General features: G+C 36.9%; 1 protein-coding gene and 1 long non-coding RNA gene across 7 annotated transcripts; one reads left to right on the top strand and one right to left on the bottom strand.

Annotated features, from left to right (window-relative positions):
• The first annotated feature begins 5 nt into the window (after nt 1-5).
• On the top strand, nt 6-12,156 carry cep44 (centrosomal protein 44). 6 transcript variants are annotated; one of them, XM_088419021.1, is made up of 12 exons: nt 12-123; nt 230-341; nt 3,022-3,088; nt 4,231-4,378; nt 4,591-4,728; nt 5,292-5,366; nt 6,021-6,197; nt 8,224-8,352; nt 8,630-8,728; nt 9,748-9,816; nt 10,048-10,085; nt 11,261-12,156. In XM_088419021.1, the coding sequence occupies exons 2-12, from the start codon at nt 266-268 to the stop codon at nt 11,319-11,321; spliced, it is 1,077 nt and encodes a 358-aa protein (XP_088275147.1). In that variant the 5' UTR covers nt 12-123; nt 230-265; the 3' UTR covers nt 11,322-12,156. The 6 variants fall into 6 exon arrangements, with proteins under 6 accessions (XP_088275150.1, XP_088275147.1, XP_088275149.1 ...); XM_088419023.1 differs by having other exon boundaries at nt 27-123; nt 243-341; XM_088419022.1 differs by having other exon boundaries at nt 46-123; nt 203-341.
• LOC148420731 (uncharacterized) lies at nt 231-4,614 on the bottom strand. The gene is made up of 3 exons (XR_015866096.1): nt 4,285-4,614; nt 3,015-3,104; nt 231-319 (listed from the first exon to the last, which is right to left on the bottom strand). It is a non-coding gene; the product is annotated as an uncharacterized LOC148420731 (long non-coding RNA).
• Nucleotides 12,157-13,810: the final 1,654 nt, after the last annotated feature.

Raw genomic sequence — 13,810 nt, 5'->3', positions numbered from 1 at the left:
CGTGACGAGACAATTCGGGTTTGTTCTGTTGATGCCCCGGCAGAAGCAACATTTGAATTCCGGGTTGACGTCAAGACGCGGTTTTCAAAAGAGTCGGTTTACTTATTTGAAAAGCTGGTTAAGGTAAGCACTTCGATTGATAACATTTACGCACTTGCCATTCCTTACTAGAAGCTGCTGAAAGTAGGACAATACTTTACAGAAAATGACAAATACCTGGACGTCGTAGTTTATTTTTTCAGGGCAAGAATGCTTCCCACTGGCGATGTACAAGGTTGTCTTCGTAAACTGGAAACTCTCTTACGTGTCGTCAAGTACCCTGGACATGTGGATTACAATGGGTAAAATGTTCATTCCTAATTATTTCTAAAGGGTATCAAACGCGATGTATGTACAGTATTGACATGATTTGCTAATTTCTCAAACCCATTTTTCTAGGGCTTACGTTTCTCTCTCATTCGTATGATTTTACTAATACCAGGTTAAAAAAAAAAAAAAAAGATCTTTCTACTCATGAAGTTATTAACTTTTTTTTTTTCTGATCAGATGTATAAGCTCAGCCCAGTTAAGGACTGCAGGGATGTCAAAACCTGGTCTACTTTGGCCGGTTTTGTTCCCAGACACGCCTGTTTCAATTGATCAGTAAGCTTAGCATAAGCCTGATAACGATCCTGATCATTTGAATCAGGTGTGTCATGGAACGAAACCCGGAAAACATGCAGGGCAACTGCACTCGATGACCAAGTTTGGACACACCTGTGCTAAGACATCCGACAATGGAAGAGAATGAGTTAGACACTCAAGACATAATAGTATATTTTTCACTAACATTTTTTAAGTCAACAATATGACATTAGGAAGCATTTTCAATTTTATCGATGTATTTTGAATAAATATGTAAGTACCCTAAAGCCTTCCAAAACACCCCTTAGAAATTTGAAATATGGCCACACACCCCTTCCTCGTCCTATGATGTTTCGTAAGGAGTGTTGGGCAAGTTACTTCAAAACTGTAATGCATTATTTATTACTTATTACTATCATTTTAAAGTAATTAGTTACATTACAATATTACTGTATTTCATATGTCATGCATTACACTATTATTGCATTACATGTATTTTTATGTTACTCCTGGAACTGGAAATAGGGATTTGCCATTCTAAATGCAGCTCATTACACTCATACACATCCAATGGAAGGTTATTTTAAGCCTAAAAACAGTGCAAATAATTTAATCGGTATTGTATTGCACATAAAGTGCACCTAACTATTATATACTTTTGTCTTCATCTCTGGCGAGCTGAAAGAATTGGCCGCATGTCCATCTTGTGTACATATTGTCCATGTTCAACCTGTGGTCTGCTGTTGAAGCACACATCCAGGAAGTAAGCATTTTGCCCCGGACTTTTCTCCTCTGGTCTTGCAGTGTTTGGGGCGAATTTGGGGGAAAAAAAAACACACCTCCTTCAGGTTAAAAATGCTTTGTAATGCATCGCGTTACTCTTATTTGTACCGAGTAAAAATATTCCTGTTTTTGTGTGTGTAATGCATTACACTACTGCCTTGCAGCAAAAAGTAATGCATTACAGTAGTTACTGCACATTAATTTTGTAATGCATTACTCTCAACACTGATGTGAACCTATTCTTACATGACAGCTGAATGTGACAAATCAAGCCAGCCAACATTACAATGCTTGACTTTGGCCTTTAGTTATGTCTGAAATATAGCTGTCTTCTCACAGTGTTGGGGCGCCCCAGAATTTATTGAAAGTCAGCACATAAACTTAGAGGAGTTTTTATTGTGGGAGCATTTTAAATGTGTTTTCTGGACAACAGTGGCTTTGACACTATTGTTTGGTTTAGTGGCATCTGAAATACCTCAACAGTCCTTTCATTCGAGAACATATCGACAAAATTAATGAAAACGTTTTTTTGATGGCAAAGTAATTTATATACACATACATCGCAAAATTGGTGTCGCCCAATGATGGCCCACATACCTCAATAAATTATGGTCTTTTAGAGGGCCACATCTGGTATGCACAATGTGGGCTGCATAAGACCTATATCTGAGCCAAATTGTTTAACCATAGCTTGGCCCTATTCTGGCTTTATGGTGGGCCAACCAATTATCAGACGGTCTAGATATCAGCATTAATTCAATCTTAACTAAGCCACTTCATTCATTTATCGTATTTGAACCAACTTTATTTTTTGAAAAAAAAGCCACAACTACATTTTTATTTAAAAAAATAATAATAATAATAATTTTCAGACAATGTGAACCTATGGCGGTAAAGTTGGTTCCAAAATAACTTGTACGGTGATAATTTGTACTTCTGTAATTTTCCTGGTACCAAAAAATACTTGCAGCTGCGGCTAATATTTTTGTTTGTCTAGCCAAGATATGTGCACTTGTTACAAAATTATAAAATTTTACGTGGAAATAATAGCTTGTATCTGTATAAATTAATTTTGCAGCTGCACAAATGACTTGTAGTTGTGGAACTACACTGCCCCCTTTCCCACCCCAGTCATTTTGCTAAATCTACTAAATTAGTCCTTAGAGACAAAAGTTACTGTTTCTACAAATACATTTTTATAAGCACATATTTTTTTGGCAAAATAAAATACAAAATATTTTCCAAAGCTTCACGTCATTCTTTACAACTATACATTTATAACATTTGCATACAAATATAAATGAGGAATTTGGGCAATTAAAACGTCAATTTCATATGATCATCTGCACATTTTAAAAATCCACTGTACTTCACGAGGATACAGAATTTTTAGCAGGGTCTGCGTACAAAGTAGAAAACCACACATTTTTTCCCACACTTTCTTGGAGTCAGGATAATTCAGATTTTGAGCATTTGGTCCATGAAATAAGATTTCATATTTCAGAGCACTGAGTCCAACCCTAACTGGTATGCAGCTTGCTCTTAAATTTATATGTTCTCCATGCCCTTTTTTCTCTTCATCTCCTCTCTCCTTCCTGCCACCTTACCCATCAGGAGCCAGATGTCGCCATATTTTTACTGTGGCATCAATTTCCTGGTCTGTGGTCCCAGATGTTAATGGGTATGCCTCACAGCAGCTGAAACATGCAAACATGGTTTCAAATTAACTTTTTGTATCATAATCTAATATGAATACTAAAAAGATTAATTCAATTGAATTTCAAATAATTCCGTGTATTGTTAGGAATAGATCAAAACGAAGGGGAGTTTTTGATTTCAGGGCCAGCCCATAACTTTACATAAAATATGGCCACATTAAACGCCATGCCTTAGGCATTACTGACATCTAGAGGTAAAAATAGTGCACAGCATATATTCAAAGTAGGGGCTCATCTCAAGTCTCTATATTTGACACAGAACTTCATTTTAATACTTAAGACTCTGTTTTTGGCCTTCCGTCTTTATTTTAGTTTGAATATATAATTTTTTCCTATTGCTATTCTATTTGGGCCAGTATTTGATACCAGAATGACTTGATTAAGCAGTCTTCATAGTTAGACCTAACTAGCTCACACTCTTGTTCTTGGTTTTGGGTAGTCATATATTTCTTGGCCAGCGGGAGCAAAGCTGCCATCGAATAGTCACATTTAATCAGTCAGGATTAGTATTAAGAGAAGAGCTGGCTATGAGGGTCTCCTATTTATTAAAAAACAAACAAAAAAAACACAGTTGACAAGAATTATCATCTGGCAAACAAGTTGAGTATTTTACATGTTGTGAATTCTCGTCTATGGCAAGCAAAGAGTCAATGATGACTTTCATTGCATAGTACCCATGCATGAGCCGGTGAAATGGACTCTATTTCTGCACCGTTTTCGCTATCTTGCAAGTAGCTTAGCTTACGCGTAGCCTCCAATAATATGATGATGATAATGATAATGTCCAACTCTCTTTATTGAGTTTTGCAACAGAATTACAACATGTGACTGTAAATGAGATCTACCTGACCCTTTAATTTGCTACATTTATCCAAGTATATGTGACACGATCAAAGCATTCATCTCTAGTTTATTGAGCTGTTCACCGTTTAAACAATGTATGCAAGTCCCATGCGTATATCAACATGCATGTCTTAATCTTATATCTATACATTCCCCGCTATTTACAAAAAGTTGTTTGCAAAGCATTAACATATACTGAATAGAACGTGTATGTGTGTCCTACATTTTTCACTTAAATGTTTTACATTATGTTTCACATTAGACTTTCCAAAGGGGACCCCTGTGCTTTTCTGCCAATATTGAACTTCATTCTCACCACATTCTCGCCACCTTTCGCTGAGCATCTAGTGGCAGCTGGACTGGAGCTGACAGGGAAAACTGACCTGCGATTCACTGACACACTTTACAAGGTACAACAGCACTCAGACAAAGAAATTGTGTGAGTCATCAAAGAAATAAAACACAAGGTTGAAAGCTTCAAAATCTCTTTCAACTTGCCTACTGGGTGTGGGGCAAGGTCCTAATGCCCGCCACAAGGCCACCGTATCCTTCTACATCTGTATAGAAATGTAGGATTTTTGTTTTCTGTGTCTGTTTTCAGCTTGACAATTTCTTTTTCTAGGTTCTCCAAAATATCTTCCATTATAAGCCAATACTCTCTAAGCAACAGTTCCTTCAAAGGGGATTTGTGCAAAGGAAGATTTCTATCCTTTGTGATGTCATTGAGTTGGTCCTGAAGAGACACAGGGAACTGAACAAGGTACAGCATCCATCCATCCATTCAATTGGGCTTACTCTCACTGGTCTTTTTTTTTTTTTTTTTTGTAAACCATTTTAATAATATACACTAATTAATCAATATATACATAAATATGCTAAAATAATTCAGAATTGTTTTCAATAATATCAATAGTAATATCAATAATATTTAAGAAATGCAATTAAATGTTTGTAAACAAAATATAAAACCCAAAAGTGTTATATCTAAGTTAAATGTAGCTGAACTTCAGTATACTGCTTTAGATTAAAAAGTAGAAAAGCACCACTTACATCTTTATTGGCAAATTAAGCCGCATATTTTTGAGTTTTTTTCTGCAGTTATCTACATAACTACCATATTTCTCAGAGTACAAGTTGACCTCCCCCCCTTCCTTTTCACTTCAATTTGGGTTAAATGGGTAAAAACAGTCTGTGTTTAATCCTCTTTAATGAACCGCTGTGCTTAGAATGCCACAGAATAGTCTTGTTTTCTTAATCTGCTCATTTTGTCTGTTAGCATCAATTTTACTAGATTGCATTGAGCTTTTTGGTGTGTTTTCTTAGCCTAGAGTCAGGAATCATGTGTCACACAAGGACACAAGAGGAGTGAACAACGCAAAACCGACTAAACCCATTACTGTAAGTATACAGTACGTAGAGAGAGAGAGAGAGAGAGAGAGAGAGAGAGAGAGAGAGAGAGAGACTCAAGCTACTGATTATGTAATCACTGAATCTTTTGTACAGTATTGTGCATGCACTGCATTATAGCAACAAGCTGATAGTTTTTCATAATTTTGTCTTTTTGGTAGCCATATAGTTGCCGTGCTTTCTTACCTAAATATAACACATTAGGCATGAAATTCGTTTCGAAATAATTACTTGAACTATTAATCATTTGTATGATCTTTCCACTTTTTAAATTTACTGTTTTTGTTAATAAAAAGTTGTGCTTAATCTTAAAATGTTGTATTGAATGTAGTCGTATTTGTTTTCAGGACCTATGCTCTAACACTGGCAATTTAAAAGCAATCATGTGAAGTTGGTTTTGCCATGTTTTGAATTGTGTGGCTGTATAGAATACAATATATTATAGTAAAAAAAGGGGGTTTGATGTCCCCTTTAAGAGTGATTAAATGTGTCAGTCATAATACGAGGAGGAAAAAAAGCCAATAAAGGAAGAAAGTCCTGTTTATGAACTTTTTAGTACTTATATCAATACTGTTTGCGAAGCACAGTTGCTGTAACGCGTTGCAGTATTGATATTAACAATGCAACTTTTATGTTTGTCACTAGCAAGTTGTTGTGCACCATAAAGAACAAGATAGCGCATTGTCATCTCAGACAATAGTGCAGGCCATGCATGATGAAGTAACCACATCTGAAAATGGAAATACAAACCTGACAGCATCTGAAAATGGAAATACAAACCTGACAGAAGAGAAGCAGGAGGAGGATCACATTCAACACCATGTAAGAATTTTTTTAAAACCCAACATCACACCATAAATACCAGTTCAGAATTCAAGCTATGTTGCCTGTCAGTCAAATCTGACAAATTTGAGAAAATTGAATTTGTCATATTTATATATTTTTGAAATGGGAGCAGGTGCCTTTTTCTGAAAATTATGGGGAATTTTAATGTAACTTAAGCTGGTGATTATGTTTATCACTGAATCTTTTGTTTTATACATGCATACATCCACTGCACTACAGCAACAAGCAGATATTTTTTTTTGATAATTGTGCATTGTTGTTAACCATATCGCTGTCATGCTTTCTTGCCCAGCTTCACCAACTGCTAAAGTCTAACAATTTACTTAAGCCGCTACAGTCTGGGTTTAGAGCAAGACATAGCGTAACTACTGCCGCTCTTGAGGCTTGATGAAATACAGTCAGCCTCGGATCATAGAAAATTCTGTTCGAGCATTATTTATTGATCTTGCTAAGGCCTTTGACGTGGTAGATTACAATAACCTCCTCAACATTATTCAAACTATTGGATTCAGTCATCACTCATGAACGTGGTTCAAAAGTTACCGAACTGAGCGAGTCCAGTCAGTTAGGTTGGGTACAGAAATATCAGATCCAATAACTCCTCCTACCATATGTACACTGATGACACCATTCTGTACATTTCTGCAACCTTTCTAATCAGCTTTTGCCAATGTCCAACACAATTTTATCTCTCTGCAGCATGCCCTGATCAATGCAAAACTAGTCCTGAACACAAACAAAACTAAAATGATGCTCTTCAACCACCCCCTCCAACAGCCGACCTGCCTTCAGTCATAGTCCGACACGACACAGTAATTGAGTCGGTAGATTCATATAAATATCTTGGTATTTGGTTGGACAAAGACTTAAATTTCAAATATTATATATCCAAATTGTCAATAAAACTCAAATTCATTCTCAGTTTTCTATATAGATCCAGATCTTGTTTTTCTATTCCCATGCGAACTCGTCTTGTCACAACCTTTTTTTTTTTAATCTCAGCTCGACTATGGCAACAGCATCTGCAGAATTGCATATCCCAATACCCTTGGAAAACTGGATCCTAGTTATCACTCTGCCCTGAGATTTATAACAAACTCAGCCTTCAGAACCCACCACTGCACCCTATGCAGGACTATCATCCCTCAAAAATCGAAGACTATCACACTGGTATTACATGATTTATCAAGCTGTTTCTGGTACTCGCCCTCAATACATCTGCTGCAAATTCACTTAAGTTTCAGTCTACTTTAAACCTCAGGTCAAAGAGTTGGTTGCGTTATGAGGTTCCTGCTATTAGGACTGAGCTAGGGAGGAAGATTCTGTGCTATTTTGGTCCTTGGGCATGTAACGATCTGCAGGCCCACTTGAAGCGAAGCTCTCTCATACCTTTTGTTCATTTCAAACTTGCGGTCTCCAAACCCCTTGTCACTAGATGTTCTTGTAAATAATTGACTGAAATGCTGCTTTTATTCAGATTTTTAAGTCATAAATATTATTTCTTTATTCCTTATATTGTTATTATTGTTATTATCATCATTTTCTTTTTTTTCTTACACTTTAATCTTCCCCATCCTTCTAAACTTTTGTTGAACTCTGCTTCCTGTAAACGCCTCTCCAGGACATCCTTACAAAAGAGATGTAAATCTCAATGGATTTCTTCCTGGTTAAATAAAGGTGGAAAAAAAATTATTTTAACTATTAATCATTTTTGTGATCTTATATTTTAGCATAGCGGTCAGAAGGATCGATATTTGAATCACCATTCCATCTCTCAAAGGGCCACCAATATCTGCTGCTCATCCTTTCACTAAAGTTAATAATAATTATCAAAATTAATTCACAAAGGAAATAAAATGCATATTTCTGTTGTTGTTGTTTGAACATCAAGAAAGGCAAATGGTATCCGATCGTTTGATCATCACCATTTCAAAATGTTTCTGCACCCAATAAATTAAGAAACATTGTACTAATTAATGTACAATATCATTCTGTTGTTCAGTCTTCCAAAATAGAGCAAAGGCTTTCTGTTATGGAAGTTCAACTCGAGAGTCTCCTTTGTGGCCTTCAAAAGCTCAGTACCCTGGAAGACCGTCTGGAGGAGCTAGCAAGCAGGACTAACACGGAAAAAGTAACTTTTTTCTTCGTTTTATTAACTTTTAGGCCTTTATTTTTTCATCATTTTTTATCCTCCTTTCTTTATTGAGTTGATGATTTGATGTTTCCGTAAACCCATAGCATAGTTTGCTCTCCGATGTATGCTAATTAGAAAATGTCATATTGCTCATACAAAGGCCAAGGAAAGTATTGAGCTAAATTTTAATTTTTTGTTTTCTTTCTTTTTCTTATTCTGTAACATCATGTCACATAAAGTATACTTATTCAGTTGTATTGGTTTGTTATTTCAGAAGGAAGAAGAATTGATCACAATATCAAGAGAGAGCTGGGAAAATCTAAATGGTAGAATCTTATTACTGGAAACCAAATTGGAACTGGGCCACACAAAGGTAGTTTGTGCACCAATAACTGATTTAATTTCTATTTTTATATGTGCTGTACCTGTTGTGTTTTTTGTTTATTTCAATGGGCAGTGCATTTTGTCACCTGTGATGAGTAGCTAAATGTGCAGTGTCATTTTTGGGTGCATTGCACCACCCATCAGAGTAATGGGGTTGTTGAAGGGTGGGCAATTCTGGCCCTCGAGGGCCGATGTCCTGCATGTTTTCCAATTTTCTCTCTCCCAACACAACTGAACCAAATGCTTAGCACATCAATAATCTCTGGGGGAGCTTGGAAATGATCCTAATCATTTGAATCAGGTGTTGGAGAGAGAAAACTGGAAAACAAGTAAGACACAGTCCCTCGAGGGCCAGAATTGAACAGGTCACCTGTGCAGTGTTGAGCTTGCGTTTTCCTCAAAGGCACTACAACAGTGCCAGTCACTCAGATGACTTTTCATTGTTATTGTGTGTGTGTGTGTGTGTGTGTGTGTGTGTGTGTGTGTGTGTGTGTGTGTGTGTGTGTGTGTGTGTGTGTGTTGTGGGATATGCTCTAGTACGGTATGGTAACTCAAGAAAAAAAATGCAAGTACTGCGACTGTAGTACCAGTCAAAAGTTTGGAAACACCCTCATAAATACCCTTTCCTGGTGACTTGAGCTGAATGTTAATATTTAATATTATGAATAAATATTGATGGAATCATTTGGTTTCCAAAAAATGTTCTTCAAATTATTTTTTTATATATATATATATATATATATATATATATATATAATTTTTTTTTTTTAATAATTTAGACTCTTAAGTAGGCGCCTTATGGCCAAATAACAGCTTTTATGATGCCGATTATGTTATATGACCTGCCGTGACTTATAGTTCACAGCTCGGTCAAGATTTCACTGCTTGAATTTGTTAATAGCTTCAATTACCTCACCTCTTTATGTGATTGAGACCATTTGAATATTTTAACTGTGGCTTTAACTATTTTCTGCTAGTTAAAATACCATTACCTTTTTTTTTTAATAGTCAAGTGTTCCACAATGCGAGTCACCTGCCCAATTCTGCTCTTTGCGCTCCATATCTGACGCTTCCCAGGTGAGACTTTAAATCACTCACATCACTCTGTTGTGAAAAGAGAGATCTAGATGTGAATCCGTAGATAATTTGTTCTTCCCATTTTGAACTAGCAATAATAATTAAAGAAAAAAAAGCAGTCATACATCTGGCCTTTGTATCTCATTAGATGTTGCAATGGTATTTGTTAACTACAGTATAATCATATTCAGTTCAAGTCATGTTTCTTACTTTCTTTGAATCTTTGTCCAGGATGATATTAAAGACAGACTCGAGAGGATCACCAACATGTAAGTCATGAGTTCAATCAAGCATCATCATGAGATCTTTAGAGTGTATCGAATAACATACTGTTGCGGTTATGGGGGTGGCGGAAACAAGACAAGTGCGAGGCAATGTACGCGCGCGCAGACGCTGAAACTAATGTTATAACAATAAACGATTTCAAATGATTTAGTTTTGCAACAATAAACTTTTTGAAGTTTCATAGCTTTATTTTTTTGACACAGCTGAATATGAATGTCAAAAAGCCCTCAAAGTCATCATCACTATCTGACACGCCATCTAGCTCCTCCCATTTCAATGGATGGCTATCTCGGACTTGATCGTTTTTCTCCTCGGCATCTCTTCAAACATGCTCGTTACTCTTCCATGGGTAGTCATCTTTTGACCTGTCTAATTTGTGAAATGCTTTGCTGAAGCCTTCTTTACCCAAGTGATGACTATGGCGAGATCAAAGCGTGGATCGGTTGCTCTTTGCTGTGTTCCTCCCCCCACCTGCGGACAAGTCAAGCCGTCGTTTCCTTTACATAATGAGTGAAAGTCCCTGGAAAAAAAATTATTCACTCAGCCTCATTGTTGACAACAATGAGGCAATAAGGTGGCGCTTCATGAAAGTGCATTTAAAAGTGCAAATATGCTGAAATGGATGCATAATATATCAGATTAGAGGCATAGTAAATGACATATTATTTATTTCGCATTCGAAATAATGTTATTCACAGAGATGTAGAGAAAATTGGTCTGCTTTTGAGTTATGCGGGTATAAGTTGACCCCCCCCCCCCCCCCCCCCCCCCAAAAAAAAAAAAAAAAAAAAACTCGTACACAAAGGAATATGGTAACCATTACAGCCCCAGAATCCAGGGAACATTGCATCAAGCCAGCCCTGCTAGCAATATTTCATCAGACGCTGCTGGTAGTGCAATACTCTCTAAGGACGGGGGGGATACATTCCTCATAAAATAAGTAGTATACAGAGCAAACTAAGTTCACTCTGAGTATGTTTTTGGTTGATTCTGTGACTGCAAACCGAAAAATAGTTTGTGAACCAAAGCGATATTTGAAAATACATCAAAATGTTTATTCATAAAATGACTCTAACCCTAAACCGGAGTGTTCATGAGCTAAGTTTCATTTGTACAGATATTTCACTTTTTTGAGTATGTCTTTGTTTTACATTTATAGGTTGAAGACTACCTCAACTCTAATGAAGAGTACAGACTCATCTACATCATCTTACAAGTAGATGGATGAAGTGATTTACTTAATCAGAGTAACTTTAATATATTCAGAGAAGCACCTCAATCTGTCAAATCAAGCTTCTTTTTGAGATTATCATCGGAAAAAGATTTCTTTTTGGAGAAGACAAAACTAAATAAGTGTAGGCAAAACTGGTATTTGGGAGTTGGGTGGTATTTGGTTTAGCAGAATTAAACATTTTTATGGAATGTGATCAGAAGGCGAAACCACATTCATCTTGTAGAGTTCAGAGGTTGTGGGTTTGTAGCCAGGTGTGTGCCTGTGTTCTATTTTTTTTTTTTTTTTGGTCAAGGCCCTACTTTCACTGTTCAGAAATTTGTTGTAAACTCAGTAGTATTAATGCCTACTGAATATTATTTTATTTTTTTTCGAAATCTAATTTCTTCTGGCTTTCTTATGATAGTCTCTCCCTAAATATTTTGCTACACGAGCCATGTTCCCATGAGTTGCATTCAATCAGAATGTCGTCTGAACACAAAACAGATCATGAAGTTTAACATGAGAATGTATGTCTGTCTTATAGAGAGCATACATAAGTATGTTTTGAGTATTATAGTGGGAAAATAAGGCTAATTCATCGACTTTAATTTCCAGCTCAAATGTAAAACTCTCTTTTTTTCTTGCTCTAAATGCTTACAATAGCTACTGTACTGTACACTTTTTTAATACTGAGTAAAGACCATATGTTTTAAAAATGAAATCTTGTGATGATGCATTTAACTGTCACAAAGCATTCATGTCACCATTTGCATCATTCATACAAGAGCCTGCCTGAATCTGGAACGGACCCGCGCTAATGATGCCATTCTGCACAGACTGTCAAGGCGTCTGAAAGATGAGTTAGGCTAGATTCACACTGCAGGGCTTAATGCTCAATTTAGATGTTATTATTTTTTTTAATGTTTTTTAATATATATATATATATATATATATATATATATATATATATATATATATATATATATATATATATATATATATATATATATATATATATATATAGTTTTTTTCTTCTCAACTTCCATAAACAAACCAAGCACCATTTGTGGAAAATTTGCATGGATAACAGTATTTGTTTTAACTTTTAAGTGAAGTGATCGTTTGGTGACTCATACAGTAATATATATTTTTATACACACGTTATATTGCCAATTGACAGGAGGAAAGCATTTGCTCCTTTTGTCTCGACAACAGTGCAGAGAAGCCGTCGCAAAAAAGAAGACAATCTTGTCTGTATGGAGTGCTTTTTCTTTGTAAATCTAGATGTAGATCACATTATTTTTTTATGTTTGGTGCTTTCTGAACTGAGGAACTACCCACAGCAGACTGTGGTGGATCAAATTTTTCAAGTACTGCATTAAGTTGGCGAACCGCAGCGTAACGGTGCAGCCGTGACGCGCCAGTGCTGTTCAGCCCCCTGCCCTCCGAAAAGAGGTACAGGAGCCTCCGCTCCCGCACCACCAGACTCAGGAACAGCTTTATCCACCAGGCTCTGAGACAGGTGAACTCTCCCCCCTTCCCACCCGTGAAACTGCTGAACTCTCTCACTCCCCTCCCTCCTCCCACACTCAGCCCCAGCCAGAAGAAACACCTAGCTGGCAGACAAAGTTTAGGTCATTGGACCCCCCCCCCCCCACCTAAACTGAAACTTTGCCCATGCACTTGCAAAATTTGCACAGACCTGCTGCTGACATATTTATTTATAATTATACTTCTATTGCACTAGCGATTACACTTCGAACTATAACAACTACCTCAAATGCTCACAGCTGGGACAACCACAATCAGAGTTGTCTTGCTTTGTCTCGTACTGATGGATTGTCTTGTCATACGCTGCTACTTATGTCTTGTCTTGTTTTAGTTTTTAGTTTAGCAATAATAGGCAAAGTAGCCCTAACATACAGCACGTTACTATTGATAAGAATCTAGTTTTTAGGATTGTCTCGTCTTGCGCACCTGCACTTTGTTATTGTACATGTAAAATGCAGAGGATAGTGAGAAACGCAATTTTGATTCCTTTGTATGTTAAGCACGTGAAGAAATTGACAATAAAATTAACTTGACTTGATATGCAGTATGTGGAACTGCTCTCATTCATTAACATGGCTGCGTGGTGCTGCACATGACGCAATATTAAGTAGTTAAGTGTCAAGTGTGAAGATGCCATATGACTCCCAAGAAATGCCATCATGTAAGATCCTCCGCATCTGGCCCGGTAGGTCCATCTCGAAGCGCATCAGCAAAGGTGGCCCATATCAAAACCCTTCCCGGTCGATTGGCGCAAGTCCGCACAGGAGCATTCACTTAGGTAGAGTGTTGGTCTCCCAACTGGAAAGTTGTGTGTCCAATCTCCAACCCCGGCGAGCATGCCTAAGTGTCCTTGAGCAAAACCGTTAACCCAATTTCGCTATCGTTGGACCAGTCAGCGCCCTAACATGGCAGCAGCCTCCATTGATTTATGAGCGTGTGTAGGAA

Source organism: Hippichthys cyanospilos, chromosome 7 (assembly GCF_059441005.1).
Source record: "Hippichthys cyanospilos isolate Australia breed blue-spotted pipefish chromosome 7, RoL_Hcya_1.0, whole genome shotgun sequence".
Taxonomy (NCBI): Eukaryota; Metazoa; Chordata; class Actinopteri; order Syngnathiformes; family Syngnathidae; genus Hippichthys; species Hippichthys cyanospilos.
This window is presented reverse-complemented; position numbering and strand designations above follow the sequence as displayed.

Bases quoted from the DNA above. Each gene is read 5' to 3' on its own strand.
- cep44 (XM_088419021.1), top strand. From the start codon at position 266: ATGTACAAGGTTGTCTTCGTAAACTGGAAACTCTCTTACGTGTCGTCA. The intron at 4,729-5,291 runs GTACAGCATCCA...GTGTTTTCTTAG, and splicing joins GACACAGGGAACTGAACAAG to CCTAGAGTCAGGAATCATGT. The intron at 9,817-10,047 runs GTGAGACTTTAA...ATCTTTGTCCAG, and splicing joins CCATATCTGACGCTTCCCAG to GATGATATTAAAGACAGACT.